Source organism: Chroicocephalus ridibundus, chromosome 4 (assembly GCF_963924245.1).
Source record: "Chroicocephalus ridibundus chromosome 4, bChrRid1.1, whole genome shotgun sequence".
NCBI lineage: Eukaryota > Metazoa > Chordata > Aves > Charadriiformes > Laridae > Chroicocephalus > Chroicocephalus ridibundus.
Window position 1 is genome coordinate 66,238,417 of NC_086287.1, and position 21,255 is coordinate 66,259,671.

Here is a 21,255-nt window from a genome sequence, read left to right on the forward strand (position 1 = left end):
GTGCAGTCCACTATCATTGTATCCCAATCGTAATAGTTTAATACATATTAAACACGGTTGGACTGATAGTGCGGAATTGGGCATCACTCAGAATTTAAACCTAGCCGCACCTAGCCTCCCACCTCGGTGAGGAGTGTTAGAACGCAAGGGGGTTTATCTTCTGCCAAAACTGCTTTGTCCCTTTTCATGCAACAAGAGGTCTCCATACGTGAATTACAGAAAGCACAAACTATACAGTGAACTTTACAATGCATTTCCCCCTCCTTCTTCCTAGCAGCCATATATAAGCATCACAAGGAATCAATGAGGAGACGCTCAACGTATTTTCTGAAGACAAAAGTTTATTTCCACGGGTGGGAATAGAAGATAGAGTTTGTGACAAGAAAACCAAGCTCTGTGTAATATTCAAGCTCAGTTTGTTTTATTGAAAGTCTGAAAAACGTTGTTGTTTTATTCAAACAACACCTAAAATATTGCATTAGGAAATAAACATATACAAGCAAACTGCTGTACTAGATTGTGTCACAAGCTTTTTATACGGATTCACAGTGATAAATAGATAAAAAGACATTCCCTTTGATCTATAACAGATACGTATGAAGAATACAAAGTGCAGCCTTTTCGTATTATACAGTCTCACTCAGAAGTGTTTCACCTGGAAGTCTTGTACATAAATAACTTCTTTTAACACAGAAGTTTCCAAAGCATAACAAGCACTTAAATTGCTTAATCCACATGATTAGGACAGCGTTGTTGGCACAGGCTCCTTTTAATGTCCGTTTCCACCTTCTGAGAGTATGCGCGATGGCTCAGTGTACTTTGCTGTCAGTAAGTAGAAGAGGGCAGGTGCGGGTACCAAGGCAAGCAGCGGCAGGTCCTGCTCAAGCTTATCCAGTTTGGAAATGGAGATGATTCCATAGGCATGAAGTAACCAGTGGCTGAAGAGGACAACGAGCCTTTTCTTCCTGACAAGAAGATCCTTGAAAGACTTGCAAAACAAACACAGCATCCTGTTAGCATTCAGCCTGTTACCTAGTACCTGATGTTTAAAAGATGTGGTGCTCAGAGCCTGTACGAAGCCTCCCGGTTTTGAGACCTTCCAGCACATAACACAGTTTCTCAACACACCACAAGACGGAGTCTCGCCGGAGCTTCCTCTGGCTAAGAGAAGTCTTAAAGGAAGAGGCTTAAACACAAATACACTGCTGAGTAAAGGCAAGAGACAAAGTGGTCTCAAGTATTTTATATTATGAGTTTTAACAGAGGAAACACATTTACCTACCTCCACTTCAGAAGCAGACATGTACACAGCCAGCGTAACCAAGGACAGCACCAGTATGATGTATGGAAAGGCATAATCTAAAGGCAACCATTGAACACGTTAGCAGGAAAAAGAATGCATTACGTACAATTCAGAGGAGATCGTTTTTACATATATAACCACGGGTATGAAGTAAACTAAGCTACTATAGCCCACCTCTTATCATCACATCAAACACGCAGAGCAGTAAGGGTCGGCCAAGCACAACTATTCAACCTTCCATCTTAGGTTTTCAAACCTTTTCTAATATTTCCAGGGGGAGTTAATGTATACTTAAATCACTAATTGAAAAAGGCAGATAATGAGAAAAGTAGCCAGGCTGAGTGGAGATTTTGTGGCACCTGTCCCCTTCATGTGACAAGCATGCTGGAAGCTAAACCAAAAATAGCTGATCTCCCCAAACTTACACTTTAATCCACCTCTGAAATCAGACAAACTCTACCTTAGCAGAAAATGGAATTAACTTCCTCTGAATTAATTTCCTCTCATACCTCTTCTACTCCCTTTTCGGGGAAGCAGCACCGGCAGAGGCAAAAGCCATGCTGATCAGGAGGCTGGTTAGGACAGGGCTACTAGTGAGCAACCTTTTCAGGTAAGACTCCTCACAATAACCTTAAACAACATCCTTATTCTCAAAGCAAAAAGGCTGCCCTTCCCTCCCATAAGTCACTTGTTAGTGTGTGTTTATAGGTACGTTTATAAGTGTTTAAGAGAGAACTCACAGAGCAGGCCTCCTCCAACGGCCTGAAGCACAGTGAGGATAGGGAAGAAGTACAGTGCTGCATAAATGCTTTTAAATCGATCAGACTTTCCTAAACCGCAGGCAATTTTCTTAACCAGAAGAGGCCGAAGTAGCATCATTAACACAAGACAGAAGGCATAATATATAAACACAATGGTGTACCTGAAAAAAAGAAAAAAAAAGAAAAATTTCTTAAAACGTGCAGTTGTTTTTCTCCTACAGACTCAACTCAGAACGAGGGAATTTGGGGTTAGAGTCAGTGAAGTCTAAAGAATTTACAATCAAAGGATGTAAACACAGAATGATGGGCTCACTTTTCCAAGGGGAAACAGGGAAGATGCAGCAAAGCATAAAACCCCCCAAACTCTAACTCTTCATAGCTAAATAGCCTGGATTTACGCCACCTTCTTTGGTGACTCAGGAAGTCGTCAGGTGCTGCTAAGTGCTTCACACATAAAACAGCTCAATGCATGAAAGACTTCAGGCAATCGATACTCATTGGTCTGAGTTATATCTGCACGCTTTTTGCAGCTTTGAGAAGAGGCACGGACAGAAACACACTTGTATATAAAGAAGGGACAGAGAGGAGTACAAAAGCCTTTACACTCACAGGGGATAGACTGCTTCATGAGTGCAGTGCACTGTGGTGATGTAGTCAGGACTTGGGTTGTAAAGCATTGTGTACCAGTCCGAAAGCTTCTTCACCTTGCAGGAGCGGATGTGCAGAGAGCCGACAGGGTCGCTGACGACCAGTGTAACAATTGCTGCAATGCTGCATTCGAACAAGGCGGTGACATGCTGCAATAATGCGCTGGAACTATGGATGGAGAGAGAGATTTACTACTATTTTGCTAACACTATAGGAAATCTAAACGCCAACTGAAAAGTGGAGGCCCATGCAGCGCAGAACCTTCTACAGAGTTAATATTCGACGTGACCAAGGAAGGACAACTCTGCTTGAATAAAAAGTTAAGTATTTGAAGCTGAATGTGAAAACCCATTTAGAATCTCAGATGATTTAGGTGTAAAATGTGACTGAACAACATTCCAGCTACTTAAATAAAAGCTTGCTGTAGCATAAACATCCTCTCAGGTGAGGGACAGCAACACTCACGCTTTTGCAGTTTCACAGAAAGCAGCAGTGAGGATAAAACCCAGGTATCTCAGAAGGGGTAACGTTGTTACATATGATATAAGCGAAATGTTCAAAGCTGCAAGTCCTTGTTCAAGATGGTATATTCATATATTAAACTCTCTCAGTCCCCTATGTTTTCAGAGTTTAGTACACTCTAGAGTCATTACTTCTTAAAAGTTCCAGCCTAGCACCTAATGGCCGCATGAAGCTGTGGTTTTAAACCCCTTTTTTACAGATCTTCCTTGACGCACCATGCTGACATAAAGGTTACATCAGCTATGCTATAAGGACCAAACCCAGTATACGTATTCCTAAAGAGAAAACTCAAACCCATTCTCTCATTGAACATGCAGAGCACTGCTGATCGGGGCCTCTGCGGAGGTGGGTCACACCTGCGGGTGTGACCTGGCCCTGGTCTGGCCCAGGAGAGAGGGGATGACACAACGTGCTGCTCCTGCCCGCTGCTGGGAAACTCAATCCAGCCCAAATTGCCAGACTGGGCACCTCATTGAAGAGATACAGCCAATGTCCCGAGGGCAGTGACTGGCAAGAAGGACCTGCAGGATTCTTACGTTTGTAAATAACGCCCCCCTCCAGCTGCTCAAAGCTTATGTGCTGCTCATATCAGCTCAACCAGCAGCATGAACTGCTGGACAATTCAATTCAGCATCTCAGACTGTTCACTCATGGATGCAAGGCTTCCATTTTTAAATAACTTATCTGAAGAAGGGGTATACAAACCTCTTTTTTCCTGAATACCATTCAATAAAGAACCAGTGTAAAACCAGGGGAAGCATGGCCATGAAGCCAAGGTACAGCCAGTCATAGCGGTCTGGAGATCCCATACATTCCCGGCAGATTTTGTTGTCATCGGTTCTTTGACCTCTAGGGCATACCTACAAAAAGTAGAGACTGTATTTACAAAGCATCTGAGTACCAATAATGAATCATTGCAGTTCCTGGGAAAACAGACAGAAGTTCTGGGGCAATAAACTTACCAGATTTTTAAAGAGATGAAACATTAATATCAGCAATTTCTCAGCCTATGCTGCCCTTGATCTCTCTGGCTCTTGCTTTTTAATATAAAAAAAGGTGAAGTACGTTTAAAAGGCTTCATCCAAGACTTCCTTTTCCTCTCCCGCTGTCATACCACCTCCTTTTCCTCACTAAGCTCAGTCACCAGGCCCCTTGCAACCACTTCCACACAGAGTTTCTTGCTCCCCATTCATTCCACCCTCCCTGGATCTTGCTCTCCTTTAGTACTCAAATAAAGTCACTGGGTAGAGTGATTTCAGCACAGCTCTCCGTACCATCCCACCCTGTTCCAGCTTTCGCAGCCCCTCTGCTCGGCTCTGGCTTAGCACCTCCTTCGTGGAACGTTTCATTGAGCAGCTCCTGCTTTCAGTAAGGGAGCTCTGCCTGCCTTTTGCAGCCCTCATCTCCACCTGCTCCCCACGGCACCTCGGGGCTGGGCTGCGGGCCGCGGTGCTGCTTACAGCGGATCCGCGTCAGCCTGCGGCCGGAGGGCTGCCGGAGGGCTGCCGCGGCCTGCGCTGCCGAAGCCGGGCCCAGCTCAGGAGGGAGCGGGTCCTTCTCCTCTCCCCAGGCCGAAACTCGCCCGCGCCGCACTTACCCCACAGTCCCCGTAGGTCTCCACGGAGCCGTTGACCGACAGGACGGTCCTGCCGCAGTACAGCCCGAGGCAGGCGGTCTGGATGTCCACACCTGCGGGGAGAGCGCAGCCCGCGTTACCGCGGCCCTCCGGTCCGCCAAGACCCGCCCCGCCCGCAGCCGAGAGGCACCGAGCGCCACCCACGGCCCGCTCCAGCCGCTGACAACACCCCCATCCCCATCCCTACGCCCAGTCCGGTACCGCCGGGCCCGGTGTCCCCGGCCTACCAGAACGGAACATCCCGGTAACCCGGCAACAAGCCCGCCAACTCCTCCGAGCCACTTCCGTCACGCGCCACTTCCGCTTCCGACGCGGGGACCAGCTCCACCCCCCGAGGGATAGAGGCGTGGTCACGAGCAAGGGGCGGGGTTGCTCCGCCCGCGGGCGAGGCCATACGCAGGGGCGGGGTCACTGCGCCGGGGGCGGGCCCGCTCCTGGGGCCGGGCCTCGGGCCGGTGGTGCGGCCCGCCGGGGCGATGGCGATGGCGGCAGGCGGCGGAGGGCGGCGGCTGCCGCCGCACTCGCCCTCGGGCTTGGTGCTGCAGACGGTGGAGATGCATACGGGTGGCGAGCCGCTCCGCATCATCCCGCGACTGGAGGCAGCGGAGGAGGCGGTGGCAGGGGGGCTGTCGCTGCTGTCTCTGCGGCGAGAGATGGCAGCCACGCAGGACCACGTGCGGCGAGCACTGATGCATGAGCCGCGGGGCCACGCCGGCATGTACGGGGTGGTGGTGGTGGCCGGCGGGGTGGCCACCACCAGTGCCCACCTGGCGGCTGTCTTCCTGCACTGCGCCGGCTACAGCACCATGTGTGGCCACGCTGTCCTGGCGCTCGGCCGCTTCGCCCTCGACTACGGGCTGGTGGCAGTGCCCACCTCCCCTGAGACCGCCGTCCGCCTGCACTGCCCCTGTGGGCCCGTCACTGCCTTTGTCCCCTGGGATGGCTGCCGCAGCGGCAACCCCGTCCGCTTCCACAGCGTGCCCGCCTTCGCTGCTGCCATTGGTGGGGACCAAGCCTGCGCCATAGCAATTTTGGGGGAGGGGTTGGTGGTGGCTGTGCCAGGGCGGGGGCTCATGGCGTGGCTGAGGGGCATCTGGCAAATCCCTCCCCAATTCTGCTGTCCCCCAGAGGCTGGATGAGGCCGTCAGGGATGGTAGAAGGTGTGGCATCCCACTCTGGCATGGGAGCACTCGAGTTGTCCCCGTCTCTTCCTTGCATGCAGCTGGGTTCCCCAGCTCCGCTTGCGAGCCCACTGCTCAGCATGATTTCCCCTCCTCGCTGCCTTTCTCTGCCCAGACTTAGCTATCGACGTTCCTGGTCACGGGAAGGTGGTGGTCGACATCGGCTACGGTGGCACTTTCTACGCCTTCCTCAGCGCCAAGCAGCTGGGCCTCGATGTCTGCTCTTCAAAGACCAGAGACCTCGTCAGTGCGGCAAGTGCGGTGACGGAAGCGGTGAAGAAACAGGTATGGCGGAGCACTGCAGTACCCCAGCATGTTCCCTTCAGAGTGACTGCACCAGACCAAGGCCCTTTATTTCCCTGAGATGCTTGGGATGGGAGGGGAGTCCCATTTTCCAGCCCCATGTTGAATTTCAGGGTCCTCCTTCAGCCTCACAAGATTGTGAGAAGGAGCTCGCATTCCTGCTGCTGCACCCGTCTCTGTTACTGGAGAAGCAGAGGTGGAAACGCAGCAGCGTGGCCTCGTCCCCTTCCTCTGGTCTCTCGAAGAAGCTGTACTGCACATACTGCTGCTGCGCACGTTGGTGAACCTGTCTGTGCTGTTTGCAGTTCAAGCTTCATCACCCTGAAAGTGAAGACCTGGCTTTCCTCTATGGCACCATACTGACAGATGGGAAAGATGCCTTTAGTGAGGAGCCCACCACCAACATCTGCGTGTTTGCAGATGAACAGGTACAGAAACGGGATCTTCTCAGACACACAAGGCACCACCTTTTTCCCTTCCTACATCCGCTGTAGAGACGGGAGATGGTTCTGTTTCATTTTGTTTTGGGCAACGATCATTTCTTCAGCTACAGTGATGTCTCTGAAGTGCTGAGTGTCACTGAACACATGCTGGTTTAGTTCCTGTGATGGAAATACTTTTGCACGTCTTAGATGGTGGCATTTTAAAAAGGTTCATACCTATATCCCATAGGTAGGAATTTCCCAGGAGTCCAGGGGCTGAGGCAGGATCCCAACATAGTGCATGTCTGGGGATGAAAAGAACAAGAGAGAATAGAGGGGGTGTAAAATTCTGTCCTTGTCTGCAGTGGATAAGGTATCCCATAAATAGCAGGGGAAGTTTTGGTTAGACTTTCCAGCAGTGAGGAGTGTGGATCATTGGGATAGATCACCTCAGAAGCTGGCCAATGCTGTGGTTTTGGAGATTTTAAAAACCAGGCTGGCCAGCAGCTCTCTCGGTTAAGTGTAAGGAGAACTGATCCTACCTTCACGCCTGAGAATGGTGTCTGCCTCTCTCAGTCCTTTTGCTATGATGCTGGGAAGCTTTCAAGTGCTCCCTAAATAGCCTCAATATTTATTAGATTGTTCATCCCTACAAGTTTGACAAAGCTGATCATAATCCAAAAGTACCCCAAACCTGCTTATTTTGTCTTCCCATTTGTGATGTATCCGAATTCTGTACAAAGCCCTGGGCTGGAGGGGTTTCCCCCAAGTGCAGTATAAAGGTGGAAAGAAGAACTGAGGGAAGCAATATTTTTTTCTTTTAAAACCCAAAATACTAGAGCTGGTTCATCTTCTCTTCTTGAATATAGGTTGACCGAAGTCCGACAGGTTCGGGTGTGATGGCTCGCATTGCCTTGCAGTACCATAAGGGACTCATCCAGCTGAATCAGACCAGAACCTTTCGGAGCAGCACCACAGGGTCCTTGTTCACTGGGAAGGCGGTGAAGGCAAGTCGCTTGTGTTGGACTTTCCCTCTGTCCTGAGGACTGCTGGAAAAGTGCTGTTGGCTTGGCTCAGTGGAGAAGCAGAAAAGCCTTTCTGTGCCTGGGGAAGTATGTATGGAAGGAGGGAGGTGCCTGGGGGTCTCGCCTTCCAACAAGCCTCAGGCTTCTGGATTTTTTGTTAGAGAAGCAAGTAACAGTAAGACCTTCTTCTGCTGCACAGCTTCCCTGCAAATCCTCCCTCAGCCATTAGGAAAGCACTGGGGTAGATAAGTCTGTCTGGTTTGTTCTCAGTGGCAGCTAAAGGGTGGATTCCTGGTTTAGTCCCCTCTTCCCTGCTCAAAGACTGAGCGTGTTGTTCGGAGGTGCTGGGTCTGTGCATCTGGATTTCCAGGCTCAGCCCTGTCCCTACGGTATCTGGAAGCACGTGGCTGTGAAGATTTGGACAAGCCCCAGGGAGCTCTCGCTCTTTGGGTGCAGGCAGCCACCAGCTTGTCAGCCTCCTTTGAGGCAAACCCATATTGTGGCAGTGCAGGGGCTCGCGAGCTCAGAGCAGGGGCAGCAGCATTTGTGCAGGTGTGGAGCTCGTGCAGGCAAGCTGAGGTGGTAAAAGGGCTGCTGCACATCAGGATGTACCTGGGCAAGGCAGAGCACTTGGTGAGGGGTGTCTCTGCCTAAGCGCCAGGTAGCACTGGCATTTCATGGGGTTGGGTGGGCGGGAAACCTCCTGTTGCCTCTGTCCTGATCCTAATCCCTCTGCAGGAAGCCAGGTTTGGGGACTACAATGCCGTCATCGTGGAAGTCTCGGGAGAAGCCTTTTACACTGGTACAGCCACCTTCACTGTCGAAGAGGAGGACCCACTGAAATACGGCTTCTTCTTCAAGTGACCTGAGCCATGAGGCACTGGCAGAGTGTCACTGATGGTGCTGCCCTTCTGCCCAAGCATTTCTGTTCTTCTCCACACGGGTCATTGCAATATACCAGAGCAACAGGAAGAGCCTTTGGTGGTGTGTCAGCATCTGCCATGTTTCAAGATAACAGGCAGTGTTCCCTTGTTGTGATTAGCATATTGGGTGCAATGTGATTAGCATATATGGGCCGTTCTGAGAAGCCGTAATCTTTTTCTTCTTTTTTTTCCAATAATTATTTGCAGAAAATGGAGCTGATCTTAGAGAAATGTCTTAAAAATTATGTGCCTTCTCTGCGTCTGCAAATTACTAATTTCAAAGCCAGCTTCCTATTAAAAGTCAGATGAAGACACTGCTTTTTACCTCTTGTTTACACTCCTGGAGCACATTCCCAGGACTCTGCCAAGTGTTCCGTGGCTGCTGGTTTGGATTGCCTGCTCTTCCTCAATGCCTCCCACTCAGCCGGTTGTGCTGCTCTGTCTCATACCCCAGCTTTTCCAGTCTGCCCTGCTCAGGCCTGTCCAGATGCCCCGTTCCTCGCTGCACTTGCTTTACCCCTACCAAAGCCCTTTGTGTCCCAGGGCTGGAAGCAGATGCTTGCTCAGAACTTCCTACTATCTCTCGCTGCATGTCCACTCCATTCTGCTTCCCTAAACCTTCCTCTCTTGCTTATCTTGGACCATTGGCTGCAAATACCCCGTGGTTAACTTTCAACAGGAGCAGCTGTATTCGAAGGTCTGAGGCATTATGACCTTTGATTGCTAATTATTTACTGATGATTTTGTCTCAGCCCAGGGGCAGCTTGCGCAGCAGAGTGCAGTCAATGTGTGCTTTGCCAGAGTCCCCCGAGGGAGGACTGCCAGTGGAAAAACCAAAGCAAGCCCTGGGATGTAGGCAAGCATTTGCAGTGGCAGAAGCAGAGCTTCAGACCACTCGTGGCCTGTAATTTCCACTGTGTCTCTGGACAAAATGGTGTTTGTTCATTGAACACGCTTGTGGGAGCATGCCTCATTAAAGAGAGACATAAAAATGAGAATGATCATCTCCCAATTGCTTATGCAGCAGAAGGGAGCAAGTCATACTGGAGAGCTTGGAAAAGGTTGGCATAGGAAAGCCTGGGAGAAATTTCTTCTGTCAACTTGGAAATTATAACTTTGGACTGCGAAGAAACAAAACCCCCCTTGTTCAGAGAATGGCTGCATTTCCAACAGAAGTTTTTTGGGCTGGTGTTGGGGCTCTTGCTCCCAGCTTTCCTGTAACCCCTAGATAAATCCTGTACAGCCTCTGGTCTGGGGGAGCAAGCAGCGACACACGCATCCTCCATGCTTGTGGGAGCAAACTCCTCTGCGGGTTTCTAGCTTCTGGGCATCTCCCTTGTCATCAGCCCCCCAGCCTGACTACTGGGGAAGAGCTGGGCCAGCACGTCACGAACCTCAGCACAGAAACCTCAGAAGCTCTTCAGCCATTAATTGCGTCGCAGCCTTCATTACCTATTCACCATCCCCATCCCTAAGAAATTTTTCATGCGGGGGCCCGCAGCTCCAGCATGGCTGAGAGCAGGGGGACAGGGTCTTGCTGCCCGTGTGGGGGTCCCTGGCCTGACCCCTCAGCTGGTGAGACCCCAGCCCAGAGAGCATGGGGGATGGTCCCAGCCTCCACCAGAGTGTCTGCGGGTAGCTGGCCCCTGCCCCTTTGTGATGGGCTGCAGGGCTGTGAGGAGAGAGGGGCCATGAGGGGAAAGGAATCATGAGGACAGAGGGGCCGTGAGGGGAGAAGGGCTGTGGGGACCCGTCCCCGACTCAGGGATGGAGATGGTGCCCGTCTGGCGTGAGGGGGAATCTCTGTCTGCAGCCCAGCCGGTGACGGCCGGAGCCCCCCGGCCCCGCTGTTGGGCTGTAAGGGCGCCGCTTCTCCGCCCCCGGGCCGCGGGGCGGGCGGGCCGGGCCATGCCGGCCCGGTTCCTCGGCAACGGCGGCCGGGCGACGTCAGCGGCTGGCGAGGCCGGCGGCCCGGCGCGGGCGGGGAGCGGCGGGCGGGCGGGCGCGCGTCTGCAGCCGCGGCGCGGGCCGGGGCATGAGGCTGCGCATGGAGCCGGCGGCAGCCGTGCCGGGCAACCTCTCCCGCGGCGGCGGCAACGAGAGCGGCGAGGCGGCCGCGGCGGCGGGTGGAGCGGCGGCGGCGGCGGCGGGGTGGTCGGCGGCGGCGCTGGCCTCGCAGGCGCTGGCGCTGCTGCTCATCTTCGCCCTCTCGGCGCTGGGCAACGGGGCGGTGGTGCTGGTGATCGCCCGGCACCGGCAGCTCCGCACGGTCACCAACGCCTTTGTGCTGTCGCTGTCGCTGTCGGAGCTGCTGGGCGCCCTGCTCTGCCTGCCCCTGGCCTTCCTCAGCTTGCTCAGCCGCCCGCCCGGCGCCTGGCTCTTCGGGCAGCGCCTCTGCCTGGCCAGCGCCGCCCTCCACGCCGGGCTGGGCATCGCCGCCACCCTCACCATGGCCCTTCTCTCCTTCGACCGCTACTGCGCCATCGTCCGCCAGCCCCGACACAAGATGGGCCGCCGCCGCGCCGCCCAGCTCCTGGCTGCTGTCTGGCTGGCAGCCCTGGCCCTGGCTGGGCCCTGGTACGGGCTGGCAGGCGAGGGGCGGCAGGAGGCCCGGCCCGGGGCCTACCGCTGTGTCTACGTGCTGCCCTGGGGCTCCTCCCGGCTGGGGCCACCCTATGGCGCAGCCCTCATCGTGCTCTGCTACCTCCTGCCCTTCGCCCTCATGTGCTTCTGCCACTACAACATCTGCCGGGCCGTGCGGCTGGCCGAGAGCCGCGTGCGGCCCCTCACCACCTACGGGCACTTGCTGCGGGCCTACGGGGAGATGCGCACGGCCACCACTGTCCTCATCATGATTGTCTCCATCATCTGCTGCTGGGGGCCTTACTGCATCCTGGGGCTGGCCGCTGCTGCCGGCCGCCTGCCCTTCTCACCCACCATGGACGCCGTAGCCAGCGGGATGGCCTGGGCCAACGGCGCCATCAACCCTCTTATCTACGCCGCCCGCAACCCCAACATCTCTGTGCTGCTGCGGCGCAGCCGCGAGGGTGGCTACAGGACTAGGAACAACGTGGCTGCCTACCTCTCAGTCCCGGGACGCCAGCCGGAGCACCGGGCTGACCGTGTCCGGGAGCGCTACATCAACAGGCACAGCGGCCCCCTGGGCAGCGCCCCATCCTCCTCCAGCCCAGTGAGCGGGGGAGAGGTGGCCATGTGGGCCTGCAAGAACCCCGCTGTGCTCTTCTGTCGGGATGGGCAACCGGACACCATCTCTGAGGCTGCCTTGCAAACAAAGGCGGACACTGTTGACACCAGTCTCTGAAGGGATGGGGGGTCCAAGTTGGAGGTGTTGGACGCCAGGGCTGTCTCCCTGAGGAAATGTGGGGAGCCCCGGAGCTTGGAGCCCTTTGCAGCCAGACTACCAGGAAACTGGAGCAATGGGACTGCGTGAGCCACAGTGTGGTTTCTTCTCCATTGTGTGAGCTCTGGTTTGGCGACCCAGTCTGCAAGCGGCAGCTCCACAGGGAAAGGAAGGCCCCTTCACTTTCAGCAGGCCTGATGCACTGTGCAGCCAGCATGAGAGTTTGACTGCAGGAAGAAACAGCGTTTGCTCCAGTCCTGCAGAACGTGCCACAGTGAAGCTAAGAGACAGACACACAAATACAGCACAAACTGAGTGTGTGAGCTGTTTGTTAAGTGCCAAACATGCAACTGAGAGCTGAGCATTGGCAGCTGGAAGACGCTCTGAAAACAGCACACTGTGAAAACTGCATCATGGCAGGAAAATGTTGCTTTATCCCATTATATGTGGAAGTGCTGATAGTCAGAAAGTCATAGATGGTAGGACAAGCTAAAAGAATGATCTATTAATATGATTTTTTTTTTTTCAAACTCCTAAGCATAACAAAGCACTAATTGTTGTGAAAGGGAGGATATATGGTACCAGGAGGGAAGGGAAGGGAAGGAAAGGAAGATTAAACAGCATTTTTCAGAATTTCAGTAGCCTTTTTTTTTTTTTTTTTTTTTTTTGCAGGTACACAGCTTAAAATACTATCAATATGAGAAATGAGAGTTCTTCAGACAGGCTGAGGAAAAAGGTGGATGTGTAGACTATGGTACCACTGGGTTTGTACACAAGGTGTGTGTTTTCTCTTTGAGCTCATCTGAAGTCTCTCACACCTCTTAAGATTTTAACCATGTTTAGAGGAGCCATGCGAGAGAGGTGATATCTGAAAGGAGAGGTAAAGCAATACCACGCGCTCTTCCTGTGCTCTTAAGCATGTGAAAATGTGCATATGTGGAGAACAGATCTTGTTGTATTGATGGCAGCAATCCATCTGGAGTATAATATTAAAAAGCTAGCTATTGAAAAAAAGGAAAATAACACAAGGAAGTGCAATTGCATGGCATAAATTTGTATGAATTTATCAGTATAATTTTTTTGGTCCAAAGGCCTAAAGCCTTAAATTAGTATTTTGAATCAGGAACTAAGATTGGGCCTTCCTTTATCTTTGATAGAGTTAAATGTGAAAGACGGGCAGTGTTTTTCCTTGTACAGGCTTTAAAAATACAATGTTACTGTTTTATTGGCTTTTTCAACTGTTTGTGACCCAAGTGAACATACTATCACTATTTTGTAAGACAAGGAATAAATTGTCTTTTATGCAGGAGACGAAAGCATCTCAGCCTGGCATCATTTTCAACCCAGTCTTGAGAAGGGAAGTTCTGTAAAAAATTGCCAGATAGGGGGCAGTAAGGAGAGACCTAATTGTTCATGAAATTTTAATGCAGCTGTTTTTCGTGCTATGAGCGTTACTGTAATTTTCTTCTGTGATGCTCCTGAAGTCCATGAGGAAAAGACTTGACCCTTTACTTCTCGGCACTGATACTTTGCCCTGCAGACCCTGGATTTTGCAAGTTGAGCTGTGCATTTGTGCTGTTTCAGGGAGAAGCTGTACAGAAAAACCACAGCTTTTCACAGTAGCTATTTGACAGCAAGTGAACACTAGGGACTTGTTAGAAGGGTAGGACAGGAATTTCTTGCATACCTGCCCTTCCGCAGTAAGGTATGGATCATGTAGAGCGAAAGATCTGGTTGTGAATGATGAGATTAGATTTAACTCTTACCTAGGTGGCTGGCAGGTGGTAACAAGGAGATCGGTGCCAGCTAATTTGCCATGCAAAGCACTCTGGTGTTTTAACAGCTTCAAGAGCTTTTGCCAGAGTTCCACTAGTCATTGACTCTTATGTTATCTATAGAAAACTTTAATTGCGATCTGGGAGATAGCAAGGAAAACTGGTGGAGTTCTGCCTTCCTAGAAGGGACGTGTCTCCAGGAGTTGTAGCAACAGTCCTTAGAGTAAATTCCAGTGCTCTGTAACCTCCCCTGGCGCAACTTGAGGCTGTTTCCTCTTGTCCTATCGCTTGTTACTTGGGAGAAGAGACTGACACCTACCTTGCCACAACCTCCTTTTGGGTAGTTGTAGAGAATGATAAGGCCCTCCACCCCGAGCCTTCATTTCTCCAGGCTAAACAACCCCAGCTCCCTCAGCTGCTCCTCATATCACAGCACTGTTGAGCAAGTCAGGTACATGGGTTTCTACAGCCACATTTTAAAAAGTATGTTTTAAAAAATACAACCAAAGGGTGAAGTGTCTTAAATAAATGCACAAACACACACAAGACACGCTGAAGGCTGCAGGCTGCCTGCCAAAGCAGTACTTGAAATGCTGCTGTGTCCCAGCTGCGCTGAAGGTTGCTGCCTCTCACCAACAGTGCAGAATGGGCACTGTCTTGGCCATGGTAGCACACAAGCCAGCGTGTCACTCTGTCCTCGTACCTGACAATAGCTCCATGTGTTCATCCAGGAGAAGGAGACCTCAGGTTTACCTCGCTGTTTTATCCTAGCTGTGAAAATTCTGCCCATGGTCACAGCAGCTTATTCCCAGGTAGGAAACCATTGCAGGAGGTGGCTCCTGGCCAAACCTCTATGGAGACATCAGCTTCATGCCTCTTACACGCTCATGCTGGTGTCACCTCACTTAGAGATCCCCTTTCTTTGGGCTGAAGGAGAACTCAGAAGGCAGCAAGGCACCGAGGTTTCAGACAGTACAAAACTAGCTTTGAAGCTCCAACCCTCCAGCCATAGCTCTGCAATATTTCTTTCCTTCTTCCTCCCTTGAGATGAGCCTGGATGCAAGGTGAACAGCAGTCTCATTTGCACAAGGGCTCTGCAAAGGATGCTGGGACACCCCAATTCAAAAATCATGTGGGTTACTCAATGCGGGATGTTCCGCGTAAAAGAGATAGTAGTTCACATGATTTGAAGACCAGTTCAGCCCTGGATACCAGTGACAACATTAGTCAAAACCAAATGAAAAGTTAGTCCTTGGGCTCTTTAGTCCCTCATTGACTTTCCAGCATACTTACCCTTGGTTTAAGAGTGCCATACTATCTGGCAATGATGCGCATGCCACTGATATAATTAATGCATTATAAGTTAGAAGGAAAATATTAAGTCTCGATTAATGACAAGCATTTTAGAAGGCACTGTTCCAGCTGAAGTCAGTGGTAGTTTTGCAGTAGATTTAATCATGAGATTCATTCAAGTCAATATTTTCCACTCCCTTCCTAATCTCCGGATGAAATCTCGATTCAAAGTAAATGCTTTGTGCATAACCTATGAAGTATGAGCAACTAGCAGTTTATAAGTGACCGCCTGATGGGCTGTAATAGCTGACAGTAATCGGAACCGGAACCAGAATAGCTCACGCGAGTGAGATCCACCACCCCTGCTTCTCTTTCAGCACTGGTGTTGGCTTGCGCATCCAGTACACGCCAGCAGAGATCTGAGCACCCAGCACAGCCTTTCACTAATGATCCTAAGAAAAGCCTCCTCCTATTAATGGGATCAACCACTCTGCCTTCAGAACTGCTGCATCCCAGATTAAAACATTCAGACCAAGGGCTGCAGCCAACGCAGTGCAAGCTGCAGTTTCAAAGAGGGATTCAGTAAGTCACCATTAAACCCAACACATGCTGCTCTTTGGAAGGTTTGTCATAGAGGCCGAAATGAATAATTTGGATAGCACATCAGAAAAGTGTCGTTTTGTGCAATGCTGGCTAATGTGTGTGCTGCATGCTCTCCAGAGCTGCAGAAGCCCGGATGCCTGGTGAGATCAGCCCTGGTGCTGTCAGGGTGCTTAGTTCAGCAGCAGAGCTGCCTCTTCCCTCTAGCTGCAATTGTATTTTTATGTGGTGACTCTGATTATTAGTAAATGGGTGCACCTCTAGATCTGCTCGCACACAGGCACAAGGTAGTAACTAAGCATTGGAAGAATAAAACAGTCCAAAATCCCGCAGGACTTGTCACCGGCAATGGGATCCAGGCTTGGTGACCCCATGCACAGCTGTGCTGTGCTGCTGTCCTGCTGCAAGCTGTGAACTTGCCAGGACCAGTGGGGTGAGTCCCAGTGGCTTCACAGGGGCTGGATGTGGGAGGATGAGATGCTATCCATACCATGGTCAGCCCGCTTGCTGTTCCCGATTTGAAAGGAGTAATGGGCTGCTAATGCCGTGCTGCTGGCAGCACGTTGCCTGAGTCTTGAAGCGTCTACATTCACCCCAGCTGAAGTGCTTGTGGAACAGCTCTGCTTTTCTAGGTGGTTTTTTCCTAGGAAATTACCACTGTGAGAAGCTGGAGGAAAACTGTCATGGAGAGACAGACAGCAAATCCTTCTCAGGGGCATAAAATAGATGAGTCACTGGAGAAATCAAAGTGAAAGTAGCACAAACCCCAGGGCACAACAGCAGGGCCTGCATTAGTCTGGCTGGAGAGTGATGGATGATCTGCTCAGCAAAGAAGATCCCAGGAGACTGTAACTGAAGCCAGAGGAGATTTAGCAAGGGGGGCTTGAAGGCAAGGGGAACACCAGCACAGCATGATGTGTGCTGGGAGTAAGATTCAGCACCGGATTCACTCGCAAAGACCCCCTGGTCATTAGGCAGCTGGGCCTGAAGAAAGGCAGGTGGTGACACCCTCCAGCATTTCTGTGCCAGGGAGGTGGCAGCACTGTGCCAAGCGGCCCCTGGCCAGGCTAGCCTGTCTGCACAGCCCTGCCCCGCGTCCTGTTCCCATCGCTGTGGGCATGACCATTCCGTGATCAGCTTCACACACGAGTTCTTGCTCAGGGGTGGGTTTTTGGCTGAGCCTTAAACTCCAGCTCTTCTAGTGCAAGCTGTAGTAGCCACAACGGAAGAACAATCCATGTGTTTTCTGCAGAGATCTCTGCACTTATCATGCCACCCCAACTGGAGCGGTCGTGCTGGTACTTGCTGCTCAGGCAACAATCGAGCCCTGAAGCCTTGCTCGAGCTGTTTGTACTGGGTGAAGCAGCACACCAAGGCCACAGGCTTCTGGGGTGACGGTGAAAGATGAGCTGGATCCAGCTATGATTCAGCAGAGGAAGTAAATTCACTCTGAGAGGAGCCATTTGTTATTTGTGCTATTTCTTATCTTGCTTGCACTGAGCTTTTCCAGGTTCAGCTGCTTTCAAAAAGGCAAGCACTGGCGCAAGCCCACAAAATTGATTGGGGAGCAATTTTCAAATATTGGATCCTTAATTTTATGCATCTGTTATCCTTGCATTTATAAACTATTTTCAACCTTATCTCTTCCATAAATAGTCAGCTCAGAAACTAATAGACAAGGGAGCATCTAAAGAGATTCATGAACTGAAAAAAGTTTTTTTTTAAAAGCTTTGCTCTGAAAAGAGGATTGCACCTTTTCTCAGAGGGTTTTTTATTGTTGTACGCACTGAAAAGTTAAAGGCGTTTGCAAACCTCAGTGCTTCACAGATTGTCTGCTTTCCCTTCAGCCGTGCAGACACCCTCTTCTCCTTACCAACCATAAGGAGAAGCAGAAAGTTGCAGCAGGGCTGACTTTGGGGAGGTCATTTTGGAAGATGACACTCCTCAGCTTCCAGGGTGGAGATGGGGAATGGGAACATTCAGCGCTGCCCTTCCACATGTGGAGGAATGTTTCTCCCAGGGGCCAGAGCAAGTCTGGCTGAAGGCAGCAGGAATCCCCCCACCTGCTTCTGCCAGTAGTACTGATGCACAGGCTTAAACGCTTCGGTTTGTGCTCAGGGCTTGACCAGAGCGCTTCACTGAAATGTGCAGACTCAGAGCAGGTGGAAATTGTCCCCGGGTTGGGACAGCGTGTGGGAGCTGCGTTGACTTGTAGGTGAGGCTGACAGCTAGCACTGGGCTAGCCCACCCCACCCCACTCCGGCAGAGGGCGGCTGGGGAGATGCTGGTGCTGTGGCTGGTAAGGAACAAAACCCCCTGGATGAGTCCTACAGATTAAAAACCCTCAGGGTCATAGATGTGGACAAAAGCAGCAAGATAAATTTCTCTTAAGTCGGTCACCCAACAATTCCCTCACAGCCACATAAATGTAATTTGCTTACCTGACCTAGAAACATACTCTGAACTACTCTCAGCATCAGGGAAAAAATGCTCTGAGTAACCAGGTCACTTATTTCTCCAGTGAAATGTAATGTGCCGCAGCACTTGTGCTCCTCCCTGACCTGCGCCTGTGGCTGCTGTGCTCAGTCTGGTGCATTTTACAGAACATTTGGTAATATACTGTCCCTGAAGTCATGGCAGGTTTTGAATACAGCATCTGAATTGTGGATTCTTTCCAGAAAATGTAACTCAAATAGTGATCGCCCCCTGCTATTTAATTGGAAAGATTTGCTGTAGAAACTAGGTCTTGCCTGAGTGCTTCACACTCTTGATTTCACCGTAAAAAGGGCCTCAGGCAGAGATTGGGAGCTGGGCAAAGCACAAGGCTGGGGCTTCCTCACCTTTCCTTGAGCCAAGGGTATACTCTGCACAGAGCTTGGCAACGTAAAGCTGCGTGAATGTACACAAACCCAAATTCAAGCAGGCGGAAAAGCTCCTGGTACCCCATGGCACCCGAAGCCCAGGTAAAGCTGTGAGCACCGTCCCAGCCCAGCTTTGCTTATGGCGGCATCCTGGAAAGCCAGAGGGATGGGTTAGGCAGCAGGAGCAAAGCTATGTTTGGCTGTCCCGTGTCTTCCAGACTTCTGGTCATGGATAAACCTGGTTTAGGGCAGTTAGTTCTACTTGTTGTGCCCAAATACTCAGGGCACGTGTCCTACCCCTCCTGCAGAGCCACGGCTGAACTGAGAGCACGGGCTTGTGAGCAAATGTTGCAATATGGACCCGTAAAGAATGTAATGGACAAATGACAACTCAATGACCTATCTTCACGGAGCTGCCCTGGGGATTGGGAAACTTCCACCTTAATGCCAAGTTCATGCAACATGACAACAGAGTGTAAGGAAAGCTGGGTTTTAGCAAGAGGAGCCTGCACAAAACAGGCTCCCAACACAGATCCCAGCATCTGGACAAGTCCTGGGGGGACTGTAGTGGAGTGGGGCACAGTACGGTTTCAAAAGCAATGGAGGTAAGTTTGCGGCCTTCAGATGTCCCCTGAAAGCATTTTGCATCAGTTTATCTTACACACACATGCATTTGTGTTGCCTGCATGCACACACACATGCACAGAGTGCACCACCCTGAAGCCCAGGCAGTTCCAAAAGTCACAGCAAAACCACACGTTGTGACCTTTGGTTATTTGACTCGAATTACAAAGGGCAGAATTAAAATTATCCCTTCTCAACTACATGGGGGGAAACTTATATATGAAATTTAGCATTTTGACTGTTCCACAGCCAGAGAACACTGAACTTTTCAGACCCCAGCAGAGATGTGGCAGAGGAAAGCAAGAGGCGGGATTGATTTTATACTCAACAAGCTCTAAAACCGTGAAGTTGGGAAAGTGCCAGCAGATGGTGGTGCTGCCTTTCCTGAGGCTCTGCTGGGGCCTGACCGCACAAGCTCCTGGCTTTCTCCCTGGCTCACCTGCACACAACTCATCAAGCCTGGTTTAAGGCTAAAAATAATAGAAAATGCTCAGAGATTTCAGGTCAGAGCACCTCTGATTAAGGCGGAGAACTCTCCATTTCACCATATTGCAGGACCCTGGGCAATGCCGGGGGGAGCTCACAGGAGAGATGTCTGTAGGATTTGCTGCAGGGGAGGGGATAGGGACGGGGATGGGGATGGAGGCAGGGACGGTGCTGGCTCACAGCCTCCCTCCTGCACCCCTCCTGCCTTTGTGTCAGCTTGGTCTCTCCCATCCCCCCAGAAGCACAGCTGGGTGGCCATGTTCACCCCACGGCACAGGCTGGCACAGAAACACCCAGGTGCTTTTATGGGGTTCTGTTGCTACACTAGTCTCTGCATTTAGGGATGAACCTGTTCCTGGGGCGCTCCAGCAGCGTCAGCCCTGTACAAGGGCCACGGACCTGGTGATCTGGCTGTGTGAGATCATGACATTGGCCAAAGTGCAGTTTTACCCCAGAACACCTGCTTGAGCTGTGACATAGGCACTGACATTGGGGACAGAGCCAGGTCCAGCTGCAACACAGCTGGGAGCAGGACTGGTAACATCTCTGCTTTCCCGAGAGTCTCCAGGAGGGATGTAAAAGCCTGACAGGTCCATTGGTCCCACTGTACCCTCCCTTGGGAGTAAATAGATACTTTTGGACATGAAGTCCAGCAAGCTCCTGTTGACCCAGCACCCTGCGGCCCCTTGCCAGTGGCACCAAAGCAGCAGTGCTGCTGGCAGGGCTGGGAGCCCAGTTTCTCCCCATTGAGTTGTGTCTGCCCCACTTGCTGAGCTGAGTTTTGCATGCAATGCTGTGTCTGCATCAGGTCATGGCCCCGACTTCTTGACTCATTTTTTCCATGCTAGGGCCTGATGCCAAGGATAACAGGTTGAGTGCGGGAGATGACACCTGACGCTCCGCTCCAGCAGGATTCCCAATTGCCTCAGCCTTCCTCAACAGGGAAAGAGGTCGGGCTGGAGCGGAGCACAGCCAGGGCTGGGTCACCAGGTTTGGTGCCACCAAAGCGGGTGGCCCCGTGGCGCAGTTCCTCTGGGAGCACCATGCCCGGCAGTTCCCCTGGCACCGTCAGGTCTGGGCAGGTTTGGCCCATTTAGCACATCCTCCTCATGGCTTTAACTGGATGTAGCAGACAGGATTTGGTGTACAGAAGCCCTTTTTCAGGTGAAAACCCAGCTGGCCAGCCCACTGGTGGACATGAGCTCCTGATGACATGGCCTCACACAGCACAGCCGTGCCGGTCCAGCACAGCACCCATCCCAGTCTCCTTTCCTCGGGGATGACAAGCATCGTAGCTCAAATTTATGTTCTCAAGCCATAGATGCTGCTATTTCAGCCCTGAAAAAGGGTTTGCAGGCTAGGAAGCTTGCATGATATTGGGCTTTTTTTTTTTCCCCCCTCAAATATCTTGGTGGAATAAAAAGCTATGCCCTGGCCTTGCTCACATCTCCCACTGCCACCCTGTTCCCTGTCCTGGGAACCGTCCTCTGTCACACACTGACGTGGCCCAGGAAACATGCAATCTGCCATT

The 21,255-nt window shown here is 51.4% G+C and overlaps 3 protein-coding genes across 3 annotated transcripts; 2 read left to right on the forward strand and 1 right to left on the reverse strand.

Moving 5' to 3' along the window:
* Positions 1-321: 321 nt before the first annotated feature.
* On the reverse strand, positions 322-5,215 carry JKAMP (JNK1/MAPK8 associated membrane protein). The gene is made up of 7 exons (XM_063333624.1): positions 5,098-5,215; positions 4,832-4,923; positions 3,940-4,094; positions 2,674-2,880; positions 2,044-2,225; positions 1,283-1,359; positions 322-988 (listed from the first exon to the last, which is right to left on the reverse strand). Exons 1-7 carry the CDS (start codon positions 5,108-5,110, stop codon positions 770-772), a joined length of 945 nt encoding a protein of 314 aa, XP_063189694.1. The 5' UTR covers positions 5,111-5,215; the 3' UTR covers positions 322-769.
* A 72-nt stretch (positions 5,216-5,287) lies between these two features.
* On the forward strand, positions 5,288-9,605 carry L3HYPDH (trans-L-3-hydroxyproline dehydratase). The gene is made up of 5 exons (XM_063333623.1): positions 5,288-5,872; positions 6,167-6,336; positions 6,660-6,782; positions 7,646-7,787; positions 8,544-9,605. The coding sequence occupies exons 1-5, from the start codon at positions 5,347-5,349 to the stop codon at positions 8,663-8,665; spliced, it is 1,083 nt and encodes a 360-aa protein (XP_063189693.1). The 5' UTR covers positions 5,288-5,346; the 3' UTR covers positions 8,666-9,605.
* Positions 9,606-10,544: 939 nt separating this feature from the next.
* GPR135 (G protein-coupled receptor 135) lies at positions 10,545-13,323 on the forward strand. The gene has a single exon (XM_063333621.1). The coding sequence runs from the start codon at positions 10,760-10,762 to the stop codon at positions 12,044-12,046; it is 1,287 nt and encodes a 428-aa protein (XP_063189691.1). The 5' UTR covers positions 10,545-10,759; the 3' UTR covers positions 12,047-13,323.
* Positions 13,324-21,255: the final 7,932 nt, after the last annotated feature.

Coding starts and splice junctions, on each gene's coding strand:
- JKAMP (XM_063333624.1), bottom strand. Junction 2,226..2,673: donor CATGAAGCAGTCTATCCCCT/GTGAGTGTAAAG, acceptor TCTTTTTTTCAG/GTACACCATTGTGTTTATAT. Junction 1,360..2,043: donor CGTTGGAGGAGGCCTGCTCT/GTGAGTTCTCTC, acceptor GGTTGCCTTTAG/ATTATGCCTTTCCATACATC.
- GPR135 (XM_063333621.1), top strand. CDS start 10,760: ATGAGGCTGCGCATGGAGCCGGCGGCAGCCGTGCCGGGCAACCTCTCC.
- L3HYPDH (XM_063333623.1), top strand. CDS start 5,347: ATGGCGATGGCGGCAGGCGGCGGAGGGCGGCGGCTGCCGCCGCACTCG. Junction 6,337..6,659: donor CGGAAGCGGTGAAGAAACAG/GTATGGCGGAGC, acceptor TGCTGTTTGCAG/TTCAAGCTTCATCACCCTGA. Junction 6,783..7,645: donor GCGTGTTTGCAGATGAACAG/GTACAGAAACGG, acceptor TCTTGAATATAG/GTTGACCGAAGTCCGACAGG.